The 26831-nt window shown below is 35.3% G+C and overlaps 1 protein-coding gene across 5 annotated transcripts in view; it reads left to right on the forward strand.

Annotated features, from left to right (window-relative positions):
• Positions 1-26831, forward strand: part of CDH11 (cadherin 11) — an 83187-nt gene that overhangs the window by 37084 nt on the left and 19272 nt on the right. For 3 of the 5 annotated variants that reach the window (XM_032990656.2, XM_032990652.2, XM_032990654.2), the window contains 2 exons: positions 5082-5209; positions 25221-25616. In XM_032990656.2, coding sequence (XP_032846547.1) covers positions 25389-25616 — 228 coding nt within the window. In that variant the 5' untranslated portion in view covers positions 5082-5209; positions 25221-25388. Of the gene's footprint in view, positions 1-4797; positions 4919-5081; positions 5210-25220; positions 25617-26831 lie in introns of those variants that run through there. The other 2 variants (XM_032990655.2, XM_042797596.1) reach the window with 2 other exon arrangements.

Raw genomic sequence — 26831 nt, forward strand, 5'->3', positions numbered from 1 at the left:
CAGATTATACAAGATTGCCTTTTTATTCTTTCTGATGCAATTCTTGCCTTTTGTTTTGTTCTATTACTTTTCATGTGACCAACTTTCAGCATAAGATGGTGAGCCCTTAAAGTGTTCATGTCCACACAGAGACCTTGGTTATGCTGCTAATTTCAGCTATGGACATTACTGAAGTGACAGCCTTAATAGCCTAAAGTACCTTTGAAATTGGTGCTGCTTTCAGTGGTGGAGTTGGACCAGATGACCTCCAAAGGTCTCTTCCTACCTAAATTATTCTAGGATGCTATATTGGTTGCTGCATGTGGGGGTTCATACTACTTGACGAGCTGCCTGTATTAAGTGGAAAAAAGATAGATTCTCCTGGAAGGCGATTCCAAGCATAAGCTTATTTAGATGCTAAGATAATAGCTTGCAGGAGCAATTTATATATAGCCAAGGACACTACCATCCTAGTCAAGCACCCAGATATATATTCTCCAGCAGGGTTAAATGCCAGTTTTGCACTAAGAGACTTAAACTTCAGTGAAGATCCACTTTTTTTTATACATAAACAGAGACTGCTGACTATATAAAAATATGGTGTGATTGTGTGGCATATAGTAGGAACTAGAATAAAACCATGAGAGCTGGCAGGAAACAGATTTTGTTGAAGACATATTCCTGAATTGTGAATTGCCTAAATGATCAGAATAACTTTATGCAAATTATATTTATACAGATGATACAGCTTCAAGAGGGAGGAGAATTTGGGCGATGCATAGCATAGAATAGCAAATATCAAAAAATGGCATACGAGAAATCAAGTTTAAATTTTATGTTAAATCAGAACTTATACCTATATCTTTAGAACAGTTAATTATTCACTGAGGAGAGAAGGTGAGAGAAAAAATGGTGAAGCTCTGCACCCAAACAGTAGAGATACTCAGCTGGCATGTGGGAGGTTTGAATTCAGGCCTCTTTCCTCTGTTTTTTATACTGATTAGTACATTTTTCATAGGAGAAATGTTTTACAGTGTGCCTTTGTTCACTTCTAGAAATGGTTCCAAGGTTAAGTGGTGTGTAGCAGGGTCAGACTGCAAATTCATGGTAGAACCATGGAAAGCTCACACATTCCTAAATCTTGGATTCTGTCTTGTGATTGTGAGCTTAAACCTGTGTTACGTTTATTTTAAATATGGTTAGAATCTTTTCTGCATTTTAATGATATTGTTGTTATTTATTGTGCACATTCTGAATGTTTCATTTTCCCGCTTGAATATTATTTAATATGCAGGTTAGAAATACCTGTATGTTTTGTAGTCTTGTAGTAATTAGACATGGGGAAAAACACCATTCAGCCACTCAGCCTATTTTCCTGAGCTGTGTAAAAACATTGTTTCCATATTGGATTTGAGTAAGTAGATTATGATTGATAATTCAGTTAAGAAGTTTCAGCTTCTTCTGGTTTTAATACAGCCATACAGATTACTCTGGCACTTTGAGTACAGTCAGTACTGTTTGCTTGAGGAATACTTTAGATTGGTAGGGGTTTTCCTTAATAATTGTGTATGGTGTAAATTGTTTTTCACAAGCACTTTCCTAGTAGATTTTGATCAAATAACTGTTTATGTGGAAACCTCATGCAATGGAATTCTGACTGTCTTAGATATGCTACTTGAAGTTGCCTATATATATATGTATTTGAAATATTTTAATTTATTTTACTAATTTCTGTAATAGCTGCCAGAATTTTCATTGGGCTTGAAAAAAGTTGCAATAATCTGGCAACTGTTTAATTTCAGAAATTGATCCCTAATGCCTTTGTATCTATCCGTAATAAGGACCTAAACATATGCAGTTATAAATCCACAGTTTAAGTCCTTTTATGATTGTATTTTGTCTCTATTTCATTAAAGTCTCAAATATGTTCCCAAGTTTATTTCTATAATTGCTCTTCTGGAAATATTTAACTTTAAAAGCACATCAGATACAACTTTGCTCCAGTCTGAGATCTTTGAAGATTTCTAATATTTTTTATCTTTTTTAGTGAGTATAATGTATCTGGGTCTTTCTTTGTAGAGACAAATGTATACTCAGTGCAATTCCACGCAATCAGGAAAAGGGAAAATTAGCAGAAAAAAATAAACAGAGGTTTGGGGTTGTTTGGGGCTTTCTTGATTTAAATCTCATACTTTGCTTGCTCCTTGATTGTATTAGTTTATTCATTTTACCAAACAGACTACAAAGCTGTGAGTATTTATTGAGTTCTGTTCCTAATAGTTTTTCTAATAGGGAATTATTTTGGTACAATGAAAGACATTTGTAAATGAAGCAGATAAGCCCTTTGGCAGACAAGGAGTGTTTTGTTCAACACAAGAATTCTATTGTCCAGTGCTTTAGTTGTCAAGTGCCTGGGGAGCCCAGGATTTATGATGATGTTACAATGGCCCTTTCAGAGCGAGGTCTAAGAAGCTGTGAGATTCGGTTCCTCTGCTTTTCAGACTTTCAAATCTTTTTATCATGCAAGGACAATGCAGGATTCAGCTGCTTCTTAGGCCACAGGACTGCCCATTTAACATCAGGCATTGTGAAATAATTACCATAGTGACAATAGGTTTGGGTTTTTTTTTCCCTTCTAACTAGAAACATTTCAAAATTGTTTGAGTTGTCACTTTATATAAACCGATTCTGAAGCCATGGCTTATTTTACAAAAAAAAAAAAAAAATCTTGTTAGGAGATTTCATTTAAAGTGCCACTGTGTTAAATCTATTTGGAGCATTGGAACTGTTTAATGGATGTTTTTTTGAGTTTTCTTGTAATTATAATTGGACTTTGAAACAGCCTTCTGTAAATGCAGCAGTTGTTTTTCTTTTGACTTTTCTCCCTTTTGTAAAGGTTATAGAATTAGTAGAACCTTACTATTGAAGCCATATTCAACTGCAGCAGAAAATAAGAAAATATAAACCTAATATGCAGTAAAAGTACTATCTGATACTTATGTATCAATTAATCAGCTAAACTATTTCTTGTACTATAGTAATGATGGAAATCATTCAGTGGTCTTAAATCGTTTTTCATTAAAATTGGTATCTGGAGGAGTTTCTCCTTGTTAGACGTTAATATGAAGATTTATTTGCTTCAAATAATGATTAGTGCTGCAAAAAATATTGATTTGTAATCTCTGATGTCTGTCTAAATGCAGTGTGACTGGAAAATGGAGCCTGTACTTGACGCTTAAATTATTACGTACATGGGCACTTCACTGGTGGTCAGGTACATGTACAGGAAAAAGCTTAACAGTGTAGCAGGTCAGGTTGAGAACTCAGTATCTGTTATCAACTATTTGCTGCTTTTAAAAGCAAAAACAGATCTCAAAAAAATTAGACCATGGGGATATGTAAGAGGATATTTTGAGAAATACTTATCTAAGCAACTTCAAACGTCTTGGATAAAAAGGAATCTTGAGCTGCAGTCATCTTTAAAGATGTTGTCATCTGCAAAGATATTGAACAAATTATCAAAATGAGAGTGTTTATTCAGTTTTAGTCTTTATTTTCATTCATTCATATGAATTGTGAATTAGTTCAAAAATGTCCTCTATGAAAAAAAATTGTTTGCAGAATGAGTGTATTTTAAAATGCCATATGTGCTTCATAGCAACTAGCATAAATATGTTGCGAGTGTAGAGTACTTTTATAAACCAAGTGCTTTATATATTAGTGTCTTTGTCATCACACAAAGCATACTTTACTTCATAGAGCTTCCCTTAACAAAATTTACTTTCTAGGAATGTGATTTTTATCACACATTTTTAAAAGTGATTCAACATATCTGCAGTTACAATTGACAGTAGAAACCACATGACTTTATTTATTCATTTGATGGAGTAAGTGTGAAATATGTTTGTGTAATATTGCAATACTGAATATGTAATATTCAGACAATTCCTATTAATTTCCCCTCAACACTTTGTGCAATTAAAACTTGATTGCTTTAACAAGTATGAACAGGTATAAAGTGGAGGATTAATATAGATGAGTCAGATTTAAGAGTTAAATACTTCAGAAAATTACTGATTTTGTTGTATGAACCCAAATTTCAGAGGCTATTTCACAATAATTCTTCCTAGAAATTTGCAGTAATTTGATAGTATTGTGTAATCTATTTTGAGATTTCCTTGACTGGAATGAATCCTAGTCCTAGGATTCATTTAGTATCCCTTTAAGAGTCTATCAGGGTATCAAGTAAGCATCAGAAATATGGTTTCTACATCAGTACAGAGCAATAGATCACACTGAGTATTTCTTTTGTGTTCAATCACATTAGCCGTATTTTTTACTTGTGTGGGAACATGTCAGAAGCACACAAGATGATGAGGGACTGTTCTGTGAAGCTGTGAGCATTCTTAACTTACTAATTGCAATTCAAGAAAAGATTCACCTCACCTCATAAGAAATTATTAAAATGGTTTCTTTTTGTTTCTACACCCTTTATACAGACTGTCTCAACTCACTATCCCATTTATGAAAGAATTTTAACTACTGAAACAACTATAGGTGAACATTTTACAGGCAGAGGCACCTCTTGCTCATTTGCTTATTTCAAATGTTTAATCCTAGATATCGTTTCCCTACAGTAGTGGTAGTTCTACTTACTAAAATAACCTACTGCCTTCTCCATCGTAATGGTAAAAATACTAATTTTCTAATATGCCTTTACAGCACTTAGAAATATTCAAAGCACATCTTGTTGGCTCGTGGTATCTGCAGCTGTTACTTTTTTTCCTACAGTGTGTCTTGTATTGGATAATGTTCCCAGAACAGATTTTTCCATAGAACTCTGTTTTTTCAGGAGATAATGAAAATATGTGAAGGAATTTTGATATGGCCTCCAACATTTTATTTATGGGAACTTTCTTGCAATAGTAAGTCTGTTAAGGTAAAAGCTGTTTATTATTTTTCTCCTTGGAATTATTATTTAATTGTTAGTCTTTAAACTCTCTTTAGGCTACTTTGATTGTTCATAGACTAAACTTTAATGTTCTTTTATTATGGTACCAACGTTTCATTGAATTTCAAATGAACTTTTTCATTCTTTGCAGCCAGAGCTGAAGTACTGGATAAGTGGCAGCAGAAAGCTTACATCTGCATTGACATCACAGTCTCATTAAGTGACATTTCAAATGTGTGGAATATGCTACATACGTTGACAAGATTCCAGTGGGTGAAGGTAAGTACTACATCCAAACATACAATCTTCTGAGTGATGTCAGATATGCATAGTTAGTCTCTTGTTTCTACAGAGTCTATAATATTTGTACAATATAGGGAAAATTTCTTCAATGATTAATCCCTCTCCTAATGTGTGCTGTCAGCCATTTTTTCTCATGTATCATAGAGTTTAACCATTGGTCTTGATTATCACTCAGGAGAGCTGATGCTGTAGGACACTGACCATCCTTCTATGTCTGTAAAGCACGGTTTGATAAGGTACATTTTTTGGATAACATTTGTTTAATTCTTTCTTTTAAACATCAGAGAACCTCTTGAAAACTCACAGCAGTGTAGCATTGAAGAATAGAAATGTAAGAAAATTTGTAGTATTTAGGTTTCCAACTTGATTTTATCAGTCAAAAAGATTCATACTTTTCTTATTCTAGGCCTACATGAGTGAGTGATTAGTTCCATATTTGGTTTATTTCTCTAATATTTTGTACAATACCACTGGGCTTAATATAACTGCTCAGACTTGGGTTAGAAAAAGAATGTAGTGGTGACCCTTAGGCTTCAGAGAAGGTGGCTGTGGAAAATGTGGAAATAGAGCAATATGGGACACCCTAGACCTCAAAATAGTTGTATCTGTTGCTCTGATGCCTTTAATTTTTCATATTCTCTGTGACTTTCAGTCAAGCTATTACTGAAACCAGTGATTCCACAGAGGTGAGAATTGTCCACTTGCAGGAGTATCCATGCTTTTTTAAAATTAACACAGAAGCAGATTAAATGTAGTAGATAATAAATATGTAAATACTATAATTTTTACAGAATCAAAGGCATGATCCCATCTGAATTGTCTAGGATAAAGAGTACAAAGCCAGGATATTAAAGCTCTTTGTCTAGCTGACTCATTCACAGATTTTACATTCAGTGCACTCAAGTCCTGCTTGACAGATGCTTAATTTCTGTGGAAATGTCCTTGAATGATGATAATCTTATTTCTGGCAGCCAAATGGACCATATACTTAAACATCTTTGTGAGCAGCTATATAGGATATGTGTTTATAGTATCCACTGACTTGTTAAGGTAGACTGTAGCAGTTAGTATCAGGCTGAAACAGTGTGTTTGACAGAGATATCAACAGCATGGAATTTAATTTAGGTGGGAAATATGTAAGCTCCTTTGCATCTCAGCAAGAGCTGTAGCTAAGCATGTGAGATTCTTATCCTGTCACTAAACACAAGGGCCAAATTTTGCAAACTCTGCTCAGTTCTTTTTCAGATACAGCTTTTCAATAGAATGAAGTTAAAGAGAGTTTGGTCTGACTGAAGGCTTCCTCACTAGGTTTCAAATTCATATATGGGTATCAAGAAGACGTATCAAAAATATCTTAAATTAGCTATGTGTTCAATTTCTCTGTGTTTCTCCTCTATGCAGTTATGTGAATTTTCTCACCACTATTTCAGCTTGCCTCTTCTTGCATTTTCTTATATCTCAGTTCAAGGTTTAGTTTAGGCCTCTTTGTACTCTTCTTGTGCTTGACTTCAGAGCTACACTTCAAAGTAGGTTTAATTTTTACAAATTAACAACTGTGAGGAATTACCTTAAAGGAAAACTTTAGGCCCATGACTCTCACGAGTATATGAGATAAGTGAATTTAACAAATTGGCTCACTACTCAAGATTTTTTCATGTCTTATTTGAGAAACCGGTGCGTCTATTTTTGTAGACTTTTTTACATTTCAGAGTTCAAGCAAATAATTTCTGAAAGAAAGCTTCCTGCAGAGTGACTGTGGGATGTTCCCTCTGTTTGGAGTGTGAAGTACCTCCCTGCAAAAGAGGAGGAACAAGAACTGCTTTTGTTGATTATCATGTAAACCGGGGCATCCATATGCTTCTTAAATTCTGTTCTCATCTTTTGAAGAATCTTTCTTAAATTGTTTCCAGCTGTGCCTGTTCAGGAATGCAAATTTCCTGTTACAGTGTCTAGATAAACAAACAGTTGAGAAGGTAAAATATTCATGTTTTGCTGTTGTTAACAGAACAAAGAACAACAGGGCAGACAAAAAGGCATTACTGAGCTCATTTGGAGCTCTAGCATAGGCTTGCTTACTCAGTCACACTGGAAGATGGCCAGTAGCTTCATTAAGTGGGAGTATCCTGACTAGAGATTTGCTTCCTATTCTGCTTGGATTTTCTATACTGAAGTTCTAGAGGGAGTGATGGTAGGCACAACAGATAAATTTCTTCTCCATTATATTACTCTGAAAAGCATTATATATGAATAAATTGTCCATTGGACCCACAAAAGAGAATACTGCCATATTTAAAAATCCCTCTCATATTGGGTGATAAACTTGGGTTCACTTATGGAATACACAAATCAGTGTTGTATAATGTATACTTTGCCTCTTTTATATCTAACATCCTTTTAATTATTTGTTTCTAATTCTCACATAGTAAGCCTAGACTGTAATGGCAAAAAGATGATATTCCTGACATACAAAGTAGATCTTTAAAAGAAATTGCTGTAGAGTTTTGTTTCTACAAAAATGGTATGTGGAGAGAAGATTCATTTTCAGTTACTTAGAATCATCCTGTCTTATTACAGTGCTAGCATGTTTAATGAGGCCAACATATCTGAACAGAAAGTGTTACATCTCCAATTGCCTTCTTTATCCTGTATTACATGTCTCACTTCGCTTCTATGCAAGTAGCCATTTCTGTAGGTTTTAAGACCTGAATTTTTGAATTCTCAACTTCAACCCACGCAACTACAATACAGAACAAACACCTAGTATATCTATAGGATTAACTTATTACATATATTTTTGGATGGATATTAGTAGTCTAAATGAAATAGGCTCATATATGAGGTCAAAAGCTTTGATTTTAGTAGGATGATGCTCCAAAATACATCAACTCCTTAGATTCTTCTTAAAGTAAGGCCTGAAAGTGAAATGTTGGGAAGAGTAATCTGTTTGTGTCAGTCTCATTTCACATAGTCTGTGTAACAAGATGGAGTCTGAATTTGTTACTTCTGCTTTGTTGGTGCTCTTCAAGACTTGCCTGAGCTAAAACACCTTTGGAAATATTGTTAGAATAATTATAAGACATGTATCCTGGTCAAACAGATATCAGAGAAGAATAATTATTTTTTTTTTTTATAAATTTCAAAGACCTCTAAAAGACATCAAGTGGGGAAATATGTTCACACTGTCCTACCTCTTATAGTCTCAATACTTCATAATATGGACATTTTAGATTTTCCTATCTGCTTTTTAATAGCAAAATATTTCTATGAAGTACTGTTCCCTTGAAAAAATCTTGACTTTTTTGAAATGCGTAAGTTGTTGTTGGAAACAACTAACTTGTACCTGAACTGAAATTCAGGTCTCAGTGACAAAATGTTTGTTTCAGCTCAAATGCTGAAACAACCGAGTAATCAAATTCTCATCTCTGCATCTTCCCAGCTTTCTGGGAAATCCCAGCTGTATTTGAGTGGCCGTGTGTTCTGCCCTGTGGCCTGGAGAAGGCTGACTGGGCTGTCACAGGAAACTGCTGAGGTTCCATCAAGGTATGAGATTTGTCTAAGCAAAGGTGAGACTGTACTGCACAAACTGCAGAGACTGGCCGTAAGAGGAGAAAAAGGCATTAAAAGGTTAATAAACTGACTAAAAAACTCACCAAAAATCCAATTGCTTGTGAGTCAAACCAACTTCAAATATTTTGTATTTAGTTGTGAAATATGCTTTCTGATAAAATTAATTTCTGGCAAAATTTCCATAATTATTTTAAAGGTGAGAAGTGTGAACCAAAAGCTAAATCAAAGTCTTTCAGAAACAACTTTGATGGAAATTTATTGAGAAATTTATTGTTGGCAGCTTTAACTTTAAATGCTCTCTCTAGTTGCTCTATTTGGGCTTTTAATAATAATAATAATAATAATAATAATAATAATAATAATAATAATAATAATAATAATAATAATAATAATAATAATAATAATAATAATAATAATATAGCAGCATATATTAAAACACACACCATCATGACTCCAAGAACAAACACACAGATCTGGGGCTATAAAAAATAAACATAAGAGAAAACTAAATTTTGTCTTGCACAGATATATTATATATAAAAAGATTATTGTGTACTCAGCCATTCAAAGTTTCATATGCAACAAAAACTGTCTTGAATTCTACTCAGAAGCTAATTTGCTGTCTCAAACATAGACATAACCTGTATGCTATAAAATAAAACAAAATTTAGTGTATTTAATTATTTTGAGGCATTAAACCAAACCAATTACTGCATTGTTAATCATGGTTGAAGAAAAACTTCCTAAAAATGGCTTCAGGAACTTTCAAAAATACTTGCTAATTTAACCATGCAAACATATGCAATTTATGCGGCTTTATTAATCTGTACAAACACTAATAAAGTCACACAAGTTATGATTGGCAAAATCTAATGTAATCCAAAGGATTTTCCTACTTTATTCCTGACAACCTGCATTTGCAACCATTCAGTTACTTTATTTTAAAATGGCTTTTCAATTACATTCTAGTGCTGTAGGGGAAAGCCTTTTGACAAAGGCATGACATAAACCATTTATATTGCAGCTCCATCATAGTTCCCATAGCTAAACTAGACTGGACAGTTCATTAAAAAGAAAAATTAATAGTACAAGGTTGCAGGGAAACAATAACAGATTATGACTGGCCTGTGGCAGCTCACTGAATTCATGTAGTGGAATAAAAATGATTCCCATGTCTTGTAAATGAAGGTTTGTTCCAAGGTTTCAGGCAAAGTCTATACTTCTATTCCTTTACAGAAAAAAGCTATACAATTTCTTGTCTATAAAAGCAATACTTTGTAATTTCTGCAGAAGATTAATATGTACTCTTTTGGGATGGAAATCACATATTTAATAACCTTTGAATACATAATAACAAGCATAATATAAAAAAGAATAGACTAGAACACATTAAATGTCTACATCAAAGCAAAATCTAACCTTCTCAGAGCTGGGCAGAGGCATGAAGGGGCAAAGTGAGGGTGGAGTCAGGACTCAATCCCATCTTTTCTTATTGAAGGTAGTAACTGCTCTAGACCAGTCTAAAATTTCTATACTTCAGTATGCCAAAACCAAAGTATTTGTGATTTAATGGCATTTCTTTTAGGTCCATTGCTGCTACCTGTGTAACGTTGTATGTGATTTATCCCTAGCTTAAGGTTGTTCTCAAAGGTGTAACCAAGTCCTAATGGCCTCTTTCTAGAAGTTACTGCATATTTTCCCAATTTCCTCAGGGTTTCATGGTTCAAATTTTCTGTATAATTCTGGTATGTGTGGCAAGTACACAGACTTACACTTTAATGTTGAAATCTGAGTTTTATTATAGCAATGCTATAAATTCCTGTCTCAGAAAATATTTCAAAGAATATGGGCTCTGGGATGCATTAACCATTTCTTTTGGCCGGTAGCCACAACCTTTTAATGAATTCAATGGGATAACAGGAGAGGCCAGAAAAGGGGAAGTCTGAGACAATATAATGTTTGGAATCAAATACAGGACTGACCCTCCAGGGTATTCTCTGGTTCTGTTTATGAACACGATCTTCTTTTAAAAACAACAGCCTAAAATACTGAAAAGTCATAGTTCTGGGATCTGATTCCCTTGTACTTTTACAGGTTTATACCTACATTTACAAGAGCATTTGGGTACTTGGCCTCCCATTCTTCCTTCTCTCCCCCCAACATATCAAAACAAATAATGTAACCTCAAAAGTCACGCAAAGAGGCCTTCTGGCTGTCTAGGCTTAATTTCATGATACAAGCTGTATTTTGGCTGCACCGAAGCAAAAATAGCCAACTAACCAAAACACTCTCCCTTAACCTCCTGGGCTGTTTTCATACTTTCACTGCAAGCAACGTGTATGAGTTGCAGCATGTTGGAGAAAATAACATTTCTCTTAATTTTGAAAGGGAATGTGTTTGATCAAACATTTAGCATTTGCTAATTAGCTGTTAATTTCAAGACTTAGTACTAACTTCAGAATTCACTGCTATGTTCTTTTTACATGTCCAAAGGTACCGTTTCTATTTTCTCTCCCTCCGCCCTGCATAAGACACAGGAGACAACAGCCCCATCACACGGAACAGTCTTTCAGTGAATCACAATGACTCACTCCAAGAAGAGCTCAACAAAGACCATGTTGTACTGTTTCACAGTAAAGCTAGTGACCCAGTGGTTACTGCTACTTTGCTGCTTGCAGGCTAAACAGAATTATACAATAGTTGTGTATCCAAGAAACCTCACAGCACATGGAATGACCTTTTTTCTCCTTGTAGATCTGTAGTGATTTGATTTGCTTAAAAAGTGCTTTCATTTAAGAAATATAAAGATCATTTAAATGTTGAAGTGGGAAAACTCAGCAAAGAATAGAGTGGTAATGGCTTTTTAAATAACTGTCAAAACCAACTCTCCTAAGCAGAGCTTGGTGCTCTGTTGGACTGGTCATTACCCAGGTTGCTTCTGCTCCCCACATGCTATTGCCTCCTTTCAGCACAAACTCCATTTCCTTTAACATGAGCTCACGCATATTTGACAACATTATCTTTTGTTTGACTGAACTACTGTGCCTGTGAGCAGTTACCGGTGTGTTGCATCCAGGTTTCAGACTAGGTTGCTTGAAATCTCCACCTGTTTATTATACTACAGCTTGTGGAGCCCATTTAGGCCAAAGAAACAAAATGTATATGTAAAGCCAAGAATGTACTGTTAACTTAAACCCTTAACAGTCTAACCAAACAATTATTAGTTGACCTGGATTGATCTCCTATACAAGTTACGTACAGTTAAAAGTTTTCTAGTGTCTACCTTTTCTCTGGTGTCACACTTGCTATCAGGCAGATGTTTTCAGATTCAGACAGGGATGGGGATGGAGGACCCTTGCATCCCAGACCGATACAATGATGGTTCCTTCTTCCTCCTCATTTTTATGTTTTATGTTTATCTCATTTTTATGTTTTACATTAACATGCTCCATATCTCCATACCTTGCACTTTCTTCATTGGTCTGTAGTTCCACACTGCATCCAGTTTTACTGTGAATGGTGTGTTTTACATATATTGAATATTGTCCTTTGTTCTCTGTGTTATCTCTAAAACTGGTTTTGTGCAAGAATTACACATGCTTACACATTTAAAAAATTACTTGATCCATGGACCTTTTAGTCCTTTAATTTGAATACTAAAATTGATGGTAGTGATGCTACAAGTGGCCAGCAAAACCAAGATTCATAGAATCATAGAATGGTTTGGTCTGGAAACGACCTTAAAGATCACCTAGCTCCAACTCCCCTGCCATGGGCAGGGACATCTTCCACCAGACCAGGTTCTTCAAAGCCCCATATAGCCTGGCCTTGAACCCTTCCAGGGAGGGGGGCAGCCACAGCTTCTCTGGGCAACCTGTGTCAGTGTCTCACTACCCTCACAGTGAAGAATTTATTCTTTATGTCTAATCTAAATCTGTCCTATTTCAGTTTAAAACCATTACCCCTCATCCTATCCCTACACTCCCTGATGGAGTCCCTCACCAGCTTTCCTGTAGTGGAAAGCACTGGGAGGCCAGTTTAACATCTCCCCAGAGTCTTCTCTTCTCCAGGCTGAACAATCCCAACTCTCTCAGCTTGTCCTCATAAGGGAGGTGCTGCAGCCCCCCATCATCTTCGTGGCCTCCCATGGACCTGCTCAAGTGGGTCCATGTCCTTTTTATGTTGAGGGCCCCAGAGCTGGACACAGAAATCAAGGTGGGTTCTCATGTGAGTGGAGTAGAGGGGGACAATCCCTTCCCTTGACCTGCTGGCCACACTTCTCTTGATGCAGTCCAGGACACAGTTGGCTTTCTGGGCTGTGAGCGCACATTCCTGGTTCATAGTCAGTTTTCCATCCACCACTACCCCCAAGTCCTTTTCCGCAGGGCTGCTCTCAATTCTACCATCACCATTTGTGCTTGGGACTGCCTTGTGACTTTGTCCACAAAATTTGCACAAAGAGTTTAAAAAAAAAAAATGCATTGCGTTTCCTAAGGCAATGTTTACCCTGACAGCCATTGCATTTGAACAAGAAATATGTGTGCCTGTTCAGGAAGATGTTCCCAGTTCTTGGATGAATCCCCAGATCCAATTTCTCCAGATGATGACCATCTGGTGCTTTATTCTGTCTGACCACTGGATTTCCAGGAAGCTATTTTTGATTGTAGGTGAAGTACAAAGGGTACCAAATCATTCCTTTTCCTTTTTGCTCACTCTTGTGAGTTTTTGAGTTGAAAACATTGTCTTTGGTCTTTGAAGTGGCAAGAAAATGTAGGGTTAGCATTGTAGAAGAGCACTATATTGCTATCCTTGGATATGATATTGTAAATACACCATAAAGAAATTCAAATACTAATCCATATGGATTAGTTTTATGCAACCTTATATTATTTACCAAAGAGATTTAAGGGAAAAAGGAAGATGGGAGTGTTCAACGTTATACACAAAGAAAAACATACGCACTGACATTTTGCATAGACTTTTAAATTAAAAACTCTAGACTTTTTGTAATGTGAACAAAAGCAGCAAGCATCAGTATTGCATTTAAATTTTGTGAATTCTGAGATACGACTAGACCAGGAAACAATGTAAGCAGTTACGTCAGCCTGTTCTGATGGTTAAATCAGTGGATGCTACAGGTTGCTTAGCAGGTATATGGCAAATTTCAACAAATAATAGGGAAATATTTAGCAAAGTTCAAACTCCTTGATCTGAGAAACAACAAACAAAACTCATAGTGCACTCAACACACTGCAACTAACCATTTTAGCCTGATTTGTAAGCAAGAGGAAAAGAACAGATGAAACATAAAGTTATATATTTGGAAATTACTTGGAACTGTGAAAGCCTCATTTCTCTCTATCAAAGATGTTAAAATTCATAGAGAAGTATTTCATCTGATGAATTGCCATACACAGAACCTTCTTAATAGGACTATAGTAACCTAGTCTTCAAAGCCTCATGTTCTTGCAAACATGATGTATTTGTTCTTGCACAGAGAATGACATTTTATACAGTACACTTGCTCATTAGTCTTGCACTTTCAGTCGCCTTCATCTCGTCCACCAGCTATTTGTTTCTAACACTGTAATTTGGGCTCTAGTTCACACTAGCTCTCTTGGGCTTAACACATATGGTCTTTAAAATCTTTCTGTTGATACAACTTCCATTTTCTTTGTCTATGCCCTCCCAGGACTGTCAGCAGTCATTTTAGTTTGTTTCTTCTTTCAGCTGTCAAGTTTGATGTTTCCTTTAAAAAAACTGAAAGGGTCCAAAGTTCCTAAGTATCTCATCCTTTTTCCAATAAATATAACAAGTACCAATGTATTTAGAAATATTATGTTTGATGATAGACTCATCATCCTTTAACCTAAGAGTTCTTTTTCCAGAAAAAAAACATAATTACTCCAAGAGCAATTTAATTACCATTGTGGGAGACTTCAAAGGAAATTGGTTGGATTGAAATAGTGTTATTACCCTGGCAACTTTTTGAAAAGAACATTTTGGTAGAAAATATGCTGAAAGTAAGGGTGTATTTAGTGTGAACAAAAATGCCTCATCCTATAGTTTTGACTATATAAATTCTTTCACCTGTACTTGCCTCATATTAAGGCCATTCCGTCCCAAAATTATACTGTTCTCAATCCAGCAGTTCTACCAAGTGTCAGGTTGTTTTCCTCTTTCTTTTTCGCAAGCTTATTTTTAAGTAATGGTTCACTGGTCTTCATTAGGGTGAAAACTATCTGTTATTGATTTGTAAGCTAAAGCTTTACCTGAGTGGACACACACTTACTCACACTCAAGTACTTTTATACTGTCCTGTTCATTAAAAAAGACATTGCTGATCTAAAATGAAGAAATCTAAGATTCGGATATACGCCACAAGTCCTGATTATTGCACTCTTAATGTCAAGACTTGCCCTTGACATCAGAGAAATTGTGCCAAAAGGTAGAGTTTTAAATCTCCAAAACATATAAAGCACTTCCAGAATATCTCTAATTATATGTAATTATAGCTTCAGCTATGAATAACACTGATCTTATTAAACAAATGCCCATTTTTGCCAGATTCCCATGACCAGCTTTCTGTGGAACATAATTTTCTGAAACTAAGGCTGTTATGCAACTACAGCTATAGGTTAAAGGTATTTAAATTTTGCCTCTTATGCATGATATCACAGTGCCAAACGTCATTCCAACTATAGCAAGACACTGCCTTAAAACTATTGTTAATGGTTTCTGTCAGAAGAATAGAAGTGTTTTGTCACAATCATTTTTAATTACAGGTCAGAAATAGTTCCAATCCATAACCTCTGGGATATATTAGTGTTTCATGTGATCAGTTAGAAATATGTAATGAACAGGTTCAACTCAAAATGAATTATGTTCATGCAAAATATACTGAATCGTTTGCCCTTTCTGCAAATGTATCATTTGCATGAAAAACAAGTTTTAATTGCAAGCTGGCAAGCCTGTCTTTTTTGTGCTATTTATATGCTTAGCATCTAATTGCATCACATTAGCACCTTTTGTTGCATTTTTTGCTTTATATCATAACATTGGGAATTATGTCGTAGTCCTTATATCTTTGGGACACTAAAAATGTATTTAGTTCCTCTGATTTGCGTTCAGAGCAGATCAAGCTGCACAGGAAGCCAAAGGGAAGTTTGTATCTAATGAAGGTGGTGTTTTCTTTGTGTTTGTTTGTGTGCTTGTTTTTTAAGTTAAATGGAAATGTTCTGTGGTGGCTACTTACAACTAGACATCTCGGAAGATACTTATGCAAATATTGTTTAAATTATAATCTTTTGATTTAATGGATTGGAAATAATAATTTAAATTTGCACTTTTGATTCCTTCAGCTGTAGCCTCCCAGTAGGTACTTAAATAGCAATGGTCTCCTTTACTAGAGCTTTTGACACTGTATTAGAAATATGTTTGAATATTCTGATGTTGTTATCTCATGTTATTGAGCCAAAATAGATCTCTCTACAATCTCTACCTATGAAAAAAATAATTATTGTTTCAATTTTTCATTCAAAAAAATCTCAAAGTGGCTTTTATGCTCTTTATGGAAGGAATCTGCACTAACTGGAACAGTTATGGAAACTATCAAAAAGAACCTTACATGTACATGGCTGAAGGATCTGAACTCTTCCCTCTGCAGCTCCAAGAAAGCTGAGAAAGAAGGCTCTGATTAGAAATTTAGCTTCCACCTTTCATTCTCTAGGAAATGTATTTGAAAAAAAAAAAAAACACTCTTAGTAATTTACTAACATGTCAAGTTTTATAAAGATAAGTGTTACAGAGAATCCAATTATGTGAACCTCTCTAAGAGTCATGATGATTGCTAGACTTAAACAAACTGCTGTCAGTGTGCTTTGCATGTGCTTCCAAAGTGCCAATCTTTTATCAGAAACTTTCCGACTTGAGGGAGACGAAACTGAAGAGGACCAGGGGATCGAGTAGTCTAATAGAATTATATTCAAAGTGGAAAAACGTTTTGTAGAGGAACACATTGGTCATATAAAGAAAAGACAACACGAGATGCTGTAATAGCTTGGCATTTCAGCAGCACTGCTGAAGCTGCCTCTAGAAATGAAGCTGTAAGTACAATACCACAGATGGAGTTTAGATTTCTGACTGCGTGGAGACTGTCAGCCCTTCAGCAAGAGATTATAGATCAGAACAGAACTGGATTTCTTGTTGGAATTCTGTCTGATTTGGTTTGGTAGCTGAATAGGCCTGCCTGTAGTCATTAGTTTTTGATAGGTTTTCAGTTATCAGTTTTAGTCCTGACTTTCTGTCTCAAACCCAAAAAGACTGTCAGGCACAGCACAGGTGTTATTTAGCCATTCAGAGGTATAAATTCTTAGAGAAAAAAAATATTCAGGGTTGGCTTAGCATGTAAGTACAGCATTAGTAGTTGGAAGTGCATTGACTTTAGTTGTCATTTATTTCCTCCTCGGGGTGTCACTTATAGCCACTTACATAATAGCAAACTATATTGAAACTGGCATGGACATAGGCTGCATCTATATTGACATTTGAATATACCAGAAATTATGAGAATTCCAGTATGTCTGAGATGCACAAGAGCACAATTGCTATTTAAAATAAACTCTACCAAGAGTTTAGTCATTACTTCAAATGACTCTATCAATCACCATGTTCTTTAATAAGACTACCTTTTTTAAGCTGGTTGTTTTCCTGTAGAGTTTATGCTTAAAAACAGACAGCCTCTGTCACATTTATCTTAAGTGGATCTCCCCAGGGCAGCAAGTAAATGTAAAACTCTGTTTACAGCTATTTTTCATTTCCCAAGCCTTTTAATATCACTCTCTCAGGCTTATTTCTATGTCATTCACTTCATAATGTACTAAGTTGTCTTCCTACTTTCTACTTCTTTGTATGAGGTACACTAAATGGCAGTTTCACTCTTCTTGAATGAGTACAAATTAAATCAGAGCCCGGTTAAAATACTTTCTTTCCATGATGATTTCAGAGGTGGATACTGAAGGATATATCACATCATGTTAGTCAGGAGGTTATTTTTCTTCCTCTTTCCTGCAAAATGACTTCTATTTTCAAAGAGCCATAATTTTATGGTTTTGTCTATGGTTTTCTAATACTCAGTCTCAAAGCTGCTCTAGGAAAATATGGCTACATTTCGAAAACTATTCTTTGGAGCATCTGGGGATTATTGTCTTTAAACATCTCAGTAATCCAATACAGTGATATAAAACATAATATAAAAATGCAAAGGATTAATATTTCCTCTCATAGAATTCTACAGAACTGAGAATAGGATTTGACAAAACTTACTTAGCATTTTTAAAGTGACTTCTATTGCTAAAGATCACTAGTTCTGTAAAGATTTTATTTGTGTATTTAGTATATACAAATCTTGTCTTGACCTAGAAATCCCTCTGTAGTAGGATAGCCCAGAGATCTTGGCTGTTTGCACACCATATATAAAGCTATATATATGCTTATCTCTGCAGAACTGCAACCTCAGATTATAATTCTTTACATTGTGCTTCTATGCAAAACAGGAGAATATGAATTGGGGGAGGGTGATGTCATTATTATTCAGTGGAATAACTAAGAGATTTTTTTTTTCCAATTATATTTAAGTATGAAAAATTTCCTTTTCTTGACTAAATACTTTTGTCTCATAAGACTAATTATGTTTTGTGAACGACACAAAAGACTTTATATCAATTTGCATTGAGATGAGGATTATTTGCTCTTCGCTCCAATGAGACCTGAAACATGCTTCAACAAGAAGAGAGATTCAGCATTTCAGAAGGGCTCACAGGGAGTTAGTTGCTGGTGGTCTGGTTTAGAATTACACATTGGGAAAATGAGATTTACCAGTTACATATACAGAATGAAAATCTTTTCCTGTATCAGAGATCAGAACTCTTGTCATATAAACATAACATTTTATATTAGTTACTGCACATTGGCCTTTAATGCTTGATTCCAAGTAGCTACATATTTACATGGCTAGTCTCATGGGGTTAGTCATATTCATAAAGTCAGTTTGATGGGAATGGAGTCCTTTAGTTTTTCATTTTCCTACTTTGTATGTAATGAGTAAGGGCCATGGTCCTGACCCTTACAGAGGGAAATCTGCTGCTGTATGAATAGAGTTCTGTGTCCCAATGCTGCCCTAGGAGAAGGGGTTCATTTGAGGAAGCAAAAGTCCATCTCCTAATGGGATGATTTCCTGACTGGAAGGACATACATAAAGCTCTTAACTGCTGGGATGTAGCTGAAAGCTAAAGAAGCTGGTATTGTCTCATTCTCCAGTTCAGCTCTTTCTATTTTAAGTAGACCCTGAAAATGATGATACACCAGTGTCGAACCTTTCTCAATTCTGCATATCACATAGGTGTATCTATCAAGGAAAATATCAGGCATATTGTAGTTCCAGTGGAAAAATACAATAATCCTACAACAACAATTCTAGTCTTGACCAGATTTAGGGTACCTAGAATCTCACAGAAAGTTTGGCATTTTTTGGGACTAAAGGATTTATTTTAAGAACTGGCTTTGTTATATGTGTCATGCAAACTAGATATGCTGTATAGCAGATCTTGATATGTCGCTAACATTATTTCATGTCAATAAACTGAGATGCCTTCTTTTCCACAAGTGTGTTGTACAGTGATTCTAAGATAAAAACTCTTCAAAGATTGATCTGATAACGCAGAACAGTTTAAAATCAAAAACTATTTGAGAGAATTAAATTAAATGTGGAAGGTACTGATTCTCAGTATTTTATCTTGTTTCAAACAAAAGGGACCAGGCTATTTGTTTACTTCTATATACCATTTTAGTGAAATGAGTCAAGGAAGAGAACAACATTTTATTAAGCAGGAAAAAAAAAATAAATTAAAACCAAATGTTAGGTTACCGAGATGTGTGAAGCTTACTGGTTAGGGCTGAATAGCTTTCTGCAGCAAGAACTATTACAATTCAAAACTATTTTCGTACTAATTTATATAAATTTCTTGAAAATACTTAGGCATCAGGTATTTGAATACAGCAATCTGCAAGAGGATAAAAATACATGCCAGACTGAACACCTGCGTTCACACTGTTATGCATACATTCACCAACGCACATGAGTAATGAAACAGTTGTGTGCAGAACTATTCCACATCCCTCAATTCATGTATTTTATTAAAAACTCCCAAAATAGTTAAATTTGTTACATGCCCTAAAGATTAACCAGTGTGGGCTCAGTGGGACTTGACTGATTATTTGATCTGGAAATCTTTTTCCTACCTTCTTTCCATGTGAACTGCTCATTTTTCATGACCCCGATTACAGTATTCAAGGAAGAAAGCGGCTCAACTAACCATTTGAGTTAAACCATGGAGTATGAGCCCTGAAGCTGCTCAGAACAACCCTATCCCAAAAGCAGAAAAATGCCCAGGTTCTTGTTCGCTTTGCTATGCTGAGGACACGAAGACCCCCCTGCAAGGCTGGGTGCATTGCCTGGCCACAGCAGGTCCCTTGCTGCCTCTGCGGGCAGTGGGAAGCTCAGCCAGCTGTGCTGCCCCTCCACCCTTATGCCCAAAACTCAGGCACTCTTAACACCACAACTAATATGATCCAATATTTATTCTGTCATTAAAAACCTATTCATTTCCTTGTCTGATGATAAAATTATTGTAAAGTAAATCATTCGTCTTTTGAGCTAATTCTAATTACAGTTAAAATCTCCTTTGGACTGGGAGTTTGCTATATTTACTTGATACTTTTGCAAAACATTTCAGAACATAATCATCTATTATTATATTGCTACATTGTACTCTTGGCTGCTTTTTGCCAAGTGTGTTCCTGAGAACAATTGCTATTTTAATGTATCATCCAGAAGTTATGGCCTAGACGAATCAGAAAAATTGTTTAGTCTATTATAACTTGGCATATGGTCATTTAATAGCACACAGGAAGTCAGCATGAATGTTTGGGATTATTTTTGCTATAAATATAATGAAAGAAATTTAAAATTGGCTAGACTTCACTTCCGCGGCTGGTCTTGTCATTAAAATAATCTCTGCTGACTCTTTATTCTTGTCTATTAGTCATTTATAAACAGTCATTCAAATCTGTGTGTGAAGTTTTGTGGAGTGACTTTTCGGAGTAGCCTGTTAGAGTGGGGATCACCCCACACCACCATTTCCCTGCTGTGCTGTGCCACATGCCGAGAGTCTCGGCGCTTTGTCCTCTTGCAGTGTGAGGGTGTGCAGGCAGAGTGGAGCTGATGCCTTGTGGAACTTTTGTTTTCCCTTTAGCCCTGTTAGAACTATTATTCAGTGCCAAAATTACCAACATTTGTTTCTATGCAGTTAAAATATATTAATGGTATTCTTCCTTTTGAGAAAAAGTCCATCTTAGCTCAAATCTGGCATCCACTACATTTCAGGAAGTGGGAAGCAAATTTTTTTTACAGATTTCTTAGGAAAACTTAGGATTTCCAAATTATATGTTGTGCAATACTAAACAATGGAAAAAATCAGGGTGTTGCAGTTTGGTCAGCTGGCCACTGAGATTTACTTTGCTGTAGTTAAGGAATATAATCCATGTGCAGAAATAACAATATGCAGAAATAACAATAACATTGAGGATATCTCTACGATTGTGATCTTTTAAAAAAATACTAGAAACATTCATAACAAATGATTCTGACAGTTCACTACCTGCATAGTGTTGTGCAGTGCCTGAATGACAGTGCTGTACACAGAGAATTTCTGGACACTCACCAGAGCAGCAGGCCAGTCAGCTGCAGGTCAGATCTCTATTCCAGGTTTACAGAATTATGAGGTATTTTGCCACAAGAGAAAATGAATTGCTTTGTAATCTGTTTACCCGTTTTTCCATGTTTTCTGCTTGAAGAAGTAGGAAACTGTAGGCTTTCAGCAGATGACTTAATGTTAAAATGTTAGAAAGATTCTAAGGAGATTGTTTTGAAAAAAGAAAAAAAACAGAAAAAAAGACTTCTTTCTTGTTAACAATACTGCTTTGTTTTTTAATGAAGCTTCTTTTAACTTTAACTTAAGAGCATCTTGTGCACCTTGCCTTTTAGGAAGAAAGTAGTTTTTATTAGGCCAAACTATAGCTGTTCTGAATTTAAGTAATTTCATAAATTTCAATGGAACCCCATTCATTTATTCTGTTAGCTTTTCTTATGTGGACAGGAGTCATAGTGCTTACTGCTGTGGCAACCACTATGTAACTGAGCAGAGGGTATGAACTTCAGGAAGGGAGAAGGTGAGAGGGGCATGAGGAGGCCAGGGAGATCCTATCGCTTGCAGCTCTAGCTTTAATTGCAGCCCATCTAGCAGTAGGTCACTTACTAAAGAGCCAGTTGATATTATTAGCATGGAGTCCTTTCACATTATAACTCAAAACAAAAGCAATTACCATAAACAACCTTAGTGATTTTTTTTTAGCCCAAGTAGTGGATGAGAGATAATAGTTTTCTTTATCTTGAAGACATGTACCTTATTGCTTCTTCTTGATACACATATATGAAGAGGATAAAACAAAAGGTAGCAAGCAATATTTGCTTTAAATCCTTATTAGTAAATTAAGCATGGATGTGTGATTAATATTTTGTTTCAGAACTTCACACTTGAATAGCTGATAATAAGCAACATATGTATCAGCTTGCCTCTTCCATTATTGTTAAGCATCTTTATACAGTGTTTACCGATTTGCATAACAGTATTGAGAAGTTTGGGAATAATGGTCACATTTGTTTACTTATTTTCATTGTTGACATCATTATGTGATATTAATGAAGAATAATTCTCAGTGAGTTTACTTTTCAAACACATCCATAATCTATTAATGTAAGCAGTTTGCTTACATTCTTTTTCACAGCAGGTTTAAAGATGCACAGCTGTCTAGGTGTACCTTCCTATTTCACTTCTGTTTGAATCATGTAGGCCCTGCTTAACAGTCCAAGAGCCCAAGCACCTCTAACTGCTGCACATGGGTCACATGCTATAGATCCCTATAGCAAGTGTATTTGTCCAGCATAATTAGTTATACTGGGCATGGCGTTGAAGACTCTTTGGCTCAAAGGACACTCCATGGCAAACTCCATTGGAAACAGCAGTATCATTGGTTAACTGAATGCAACTATGCAGAGGACTGAACTGGCCTTAATGTGTAGAATATGATTACATCAATAAATTTCTGTAGACAAAACAGCCAGAAGAGGTAACCTTAGAGACTGCTTGCTGCTGGGTGAAATTTACACCTGCCACAAAGATGTAAATCCAGAGGTGTTTACTTAACAGGACAGAATGACTCATTTTACATCTGTGGAATGAGTAGAGAATTTGATGGCTTGTACTTAAAAAGACTTACTATGGCTTAATAAAGTTAAATGATAGGGAAGCTTGATAAGTAAATACAGCATGCTAGGGTCTTCAATTTTATTTTTTCTATGCAAAACTTGGTGGGGAGAAAAGTGTCCTTTTCTCTTAGAATTAATTATTATCATAGAGAGCCACTATAATAACTAATGTTGAAAGGCTTTTCATATTTAAGCGACTCCCAAAATAGGTTAAATCTCAGTTTTCAGGTCCTTTAAGTCCTACTTTATTTTTACCCCTCAACAAAATGGAGATATGAAATAAGCTCTAAAACCACAGACCTAATGCTTCATGCTTCACACATATATATTGTGTCAGACTAAAAGAATTTTTTGACCAAAATAATAGACATTGTTTTCTTTTTCATCTCTTCCACGCTGGTATGAGTCATCTATATTGTGACATCATATAACAACTGTAAAAAAATTAAATTGTTACACCCAATGTTGTACTCAATAAATATGCTTAGGAAGTTAAGATTTTGTTTGCATTTGTATTTATGATTCTCATTTAATTCATTATGCTGGAGCCATTGTGGTGTTGTAATTGAGTTTGGGAGGTGATTTCAGTTTTCAATAAAATAAAATAACTATTTTCAGTTTTCCATTAAAAAAACCCTTATATTTTTGAGGAAATAGAAACAAATATTTAATTCCTTATTTATTATTTACTTATTTATAAACCTTTGTCTGTCAATATTGGGTGTGGTTTTTTATGTAACTATGCAAAGGTACATGGATGGGACGACATGACTGGTCTGGATTTGAGAAAGACATCCCCAGATGAATGGGTTTGGTACTAGTAAGTTGTCTGTCTGTTGCTGGAGTTATAAAATGTGATGTAGGTTCGAGCTTTATAGTCACATTTATATTCTCATTTATATTCACATTTTGTCTGCTACAGATACTATGTGTAAGATCTCCTTATCTCTCATAAAAAGTCATTCTGTTTTAAAGAAGATGGTAGCATATATTTATGCATATGCCTGTATGAATATCACATTGAATACTTTATTAGTATCTTACAGAAGAATAAAGTGAATAACACTGAAAACAAAACCAATCATCATAGGGAGCTTGTAAAAATTGGCTGTTCTGTAAAGATTGAAGGAGAATATTTTGAAGACCCCAGGGATAAGTCAGAGTGGCCTTTATGATGGATTGTTAGCTGCTGGAGGTATAGACCTTAGTTCAGGTTTTACGGTATTATGCAATTTCTTCTTCAAATATTAGTTCTGACCTAACGTTTTAAGAATTATCAGAAAGTAAGAAATCAATATAATTCTGATAATTTTAATCACAGGAAAAGTAGGAATAATTAGCCAAATAAATTGCTCTATTATCAAAAGTATCTAAATATGTTTTTATTGGTTTGTGGCATTTATTGTCACAAGCACAAAGACAGCAGAATTGTCAATCAGTACTACTTCTCCATTTTGATGACCTAATCCTTAGAAAGAGGTAGAATGGCTACTTCAAGAGTCTAAATCCAAAATGTAGGTCCTTGAAGTTCTGTCAGCCACTGCTCCTGACTAGAAAAACACAGGTAGTTATTTTCAGAATGAAAATCTGTTGGTAATGAAAGGGCCTTTTCCCAGGCATGTGTAGAAAAATTCCATTCTTGATAAGCACGTATCTTGGTATCTATCTTGTATCTAAACCTATGGCTTAGAGGCTTATATCTAAGCTCCAAAGAGGGCTTAGCTATAAATTAGGTATTTCTATAGTTACCTTGCATCTTGGGCTAAATCCGTTTGGAAGGATCATGAGAGAATATGATTCTCTACCTTGCAACTTCCAAATGAGTGCCCTAACCAGCAAGTCAGGAGATTTCACAAGGTGGCAGTTACATGTAACAAACCACCAACATTATTCAGCGTTTCATAATTATTAAAATGTTTTATTTTTCTTATTATCTTGAAATTTTTCAAGATAGTCCTAGTTTTATTTTGCTTAATAAAAAAAAATTGCACCTCAGAGACATAAAAGGACTGACAATCTTCTCCATTTTACTTTCAGGAATTAAGTTGGGAAGCTGCAGAGCATTAAAGTGATGTGTTTAATGTGTGGTGGCATCCTATGTGCAGAACATTGTGTCTGAAACTTTTCAGTAGCCACAAACCTTTTGACTTCCAAGGTGGAAGGGGTAGATTCTTGGATACTCCTGTGCCTACAAAATAACCAAAAATGAAGGAGGACAATTGTTTACATGCCGCTCTTATCTGCCTGGTCATGCTGTATTACAGCCATGCCATAACTACAGAAAAACTGAACCACACAAGGCCATCACTTCATGGTCACCATGAAAAAGGAAAAGAAGGACAAGTTCTGCATCGTTCAAAAAGAGGCTGGGTGTGGAATCAGTTCTTTGTTATAGAGGAGTATACAGGACCAGATCCTGTACTAGTAGGAAGGGTAAGAAAGAAGTTATTTTTCATTCATCAATTAATAATATTAATTTATATTATTTTGTGAGTTGCTTTTTTATTTGCCATTGCTTTTCTGTTTTATTAGCTGCTTCTCTAGCAGCTACTAATTCACCTAGAATTAATCAGTTTATTGTAGCTCATTTAAGGGGTGAAACAAAACATTTCCTAAGTGAATACAAATTTTGCCATTGGCCTCAGCAGTCTTTGAATGAAGGTGTAGAAGCTGTTATTTAACATAACAGCAAGAACCACAGTAACCACTTGATCAGCAATATGTCTCAAGAATATCCGATATCATTTTTGGGTCTTTAAAAATAGTAATTAAAAATGTAATGTCTAACCCAGCAGCAAAGTAAAAGTGTACTGCTCAATAGGTATCGCTTCATCCTTTCATTTTCAAGTTATCAGTAAAATTAAACATGAGGTGTATATATATAGAGAGAGAGATATCTGTGTGCACATGTGTATGTACACACATCCTGGACTAATCTTTTTTATTCTGTTTCTGTCTAACACTAACAGAATATAAATACATAAATAAAACAGTATGTTAGCCAGTTTATAAATGATAAGCAGAACGCTGTTGACTTAACCCCAGCACAAAAAGAGTGAAGAACAGGATCAGTGACAGCAAATACCATTCCAGGTATTTTGGTTTAAAAGATGGTTAATATTGTGCAATTTGTAGTTGTCAATATAAAATCAATAAATCTGTAATTTGGCTCAGAGTTTCCCTCATTCATCAAAGTGATGTGTGCATTGGTTATGAAAGTAAAAATGTCTAGTAAGCATTTGTTACTTCTTTTACACTAAGAGGTTGTAATTAAAAACTGGTTGGCAATCACTGATTGGCTGATTTGTTACATCTCATTTGTCACTTAACAGCTTTTTACATGCAACCTAGTAGAATATGATTAGTATGAAGTGTACAAAGTCTTTGTAAAAATGACTCTTCCTTCCAACTTCATTTGAATAAAGAACCTGGTATAACTGTCTTCTCATGTATTATCTTCCTTAAATCTTAAAGCTTGGGTCTCAGTAGCACCCTACATGTGGTAGCCTGCAAATGTGTGCAGGCAGCTTCTCTAAATACAGAGCAGATGTGTTCACAGCATGTGCCTGAGCATGGATTATTGCCTGATGTAAGACAAGATTTTTGAAAACTATGAAATTATAGTAACTTAATATTTTTTGTTTCATA

The sequence above is a fragment of the Tyto alba genome, unplaced genomic scaffold (assembly GCF_018691265.1).
Source record: "Tyto alba isolate M040663 unplaced genomic scaffold, T.alba_DEE_v4.0 Super-Scaffold_26, whole genome shotgun sequence".
Classification (NCBI taxonomy): Eukaryota; Metazoa; Chordata; class Aves; order Strigiformes; family Tytonidae; genus Tyto; species Tyto alba.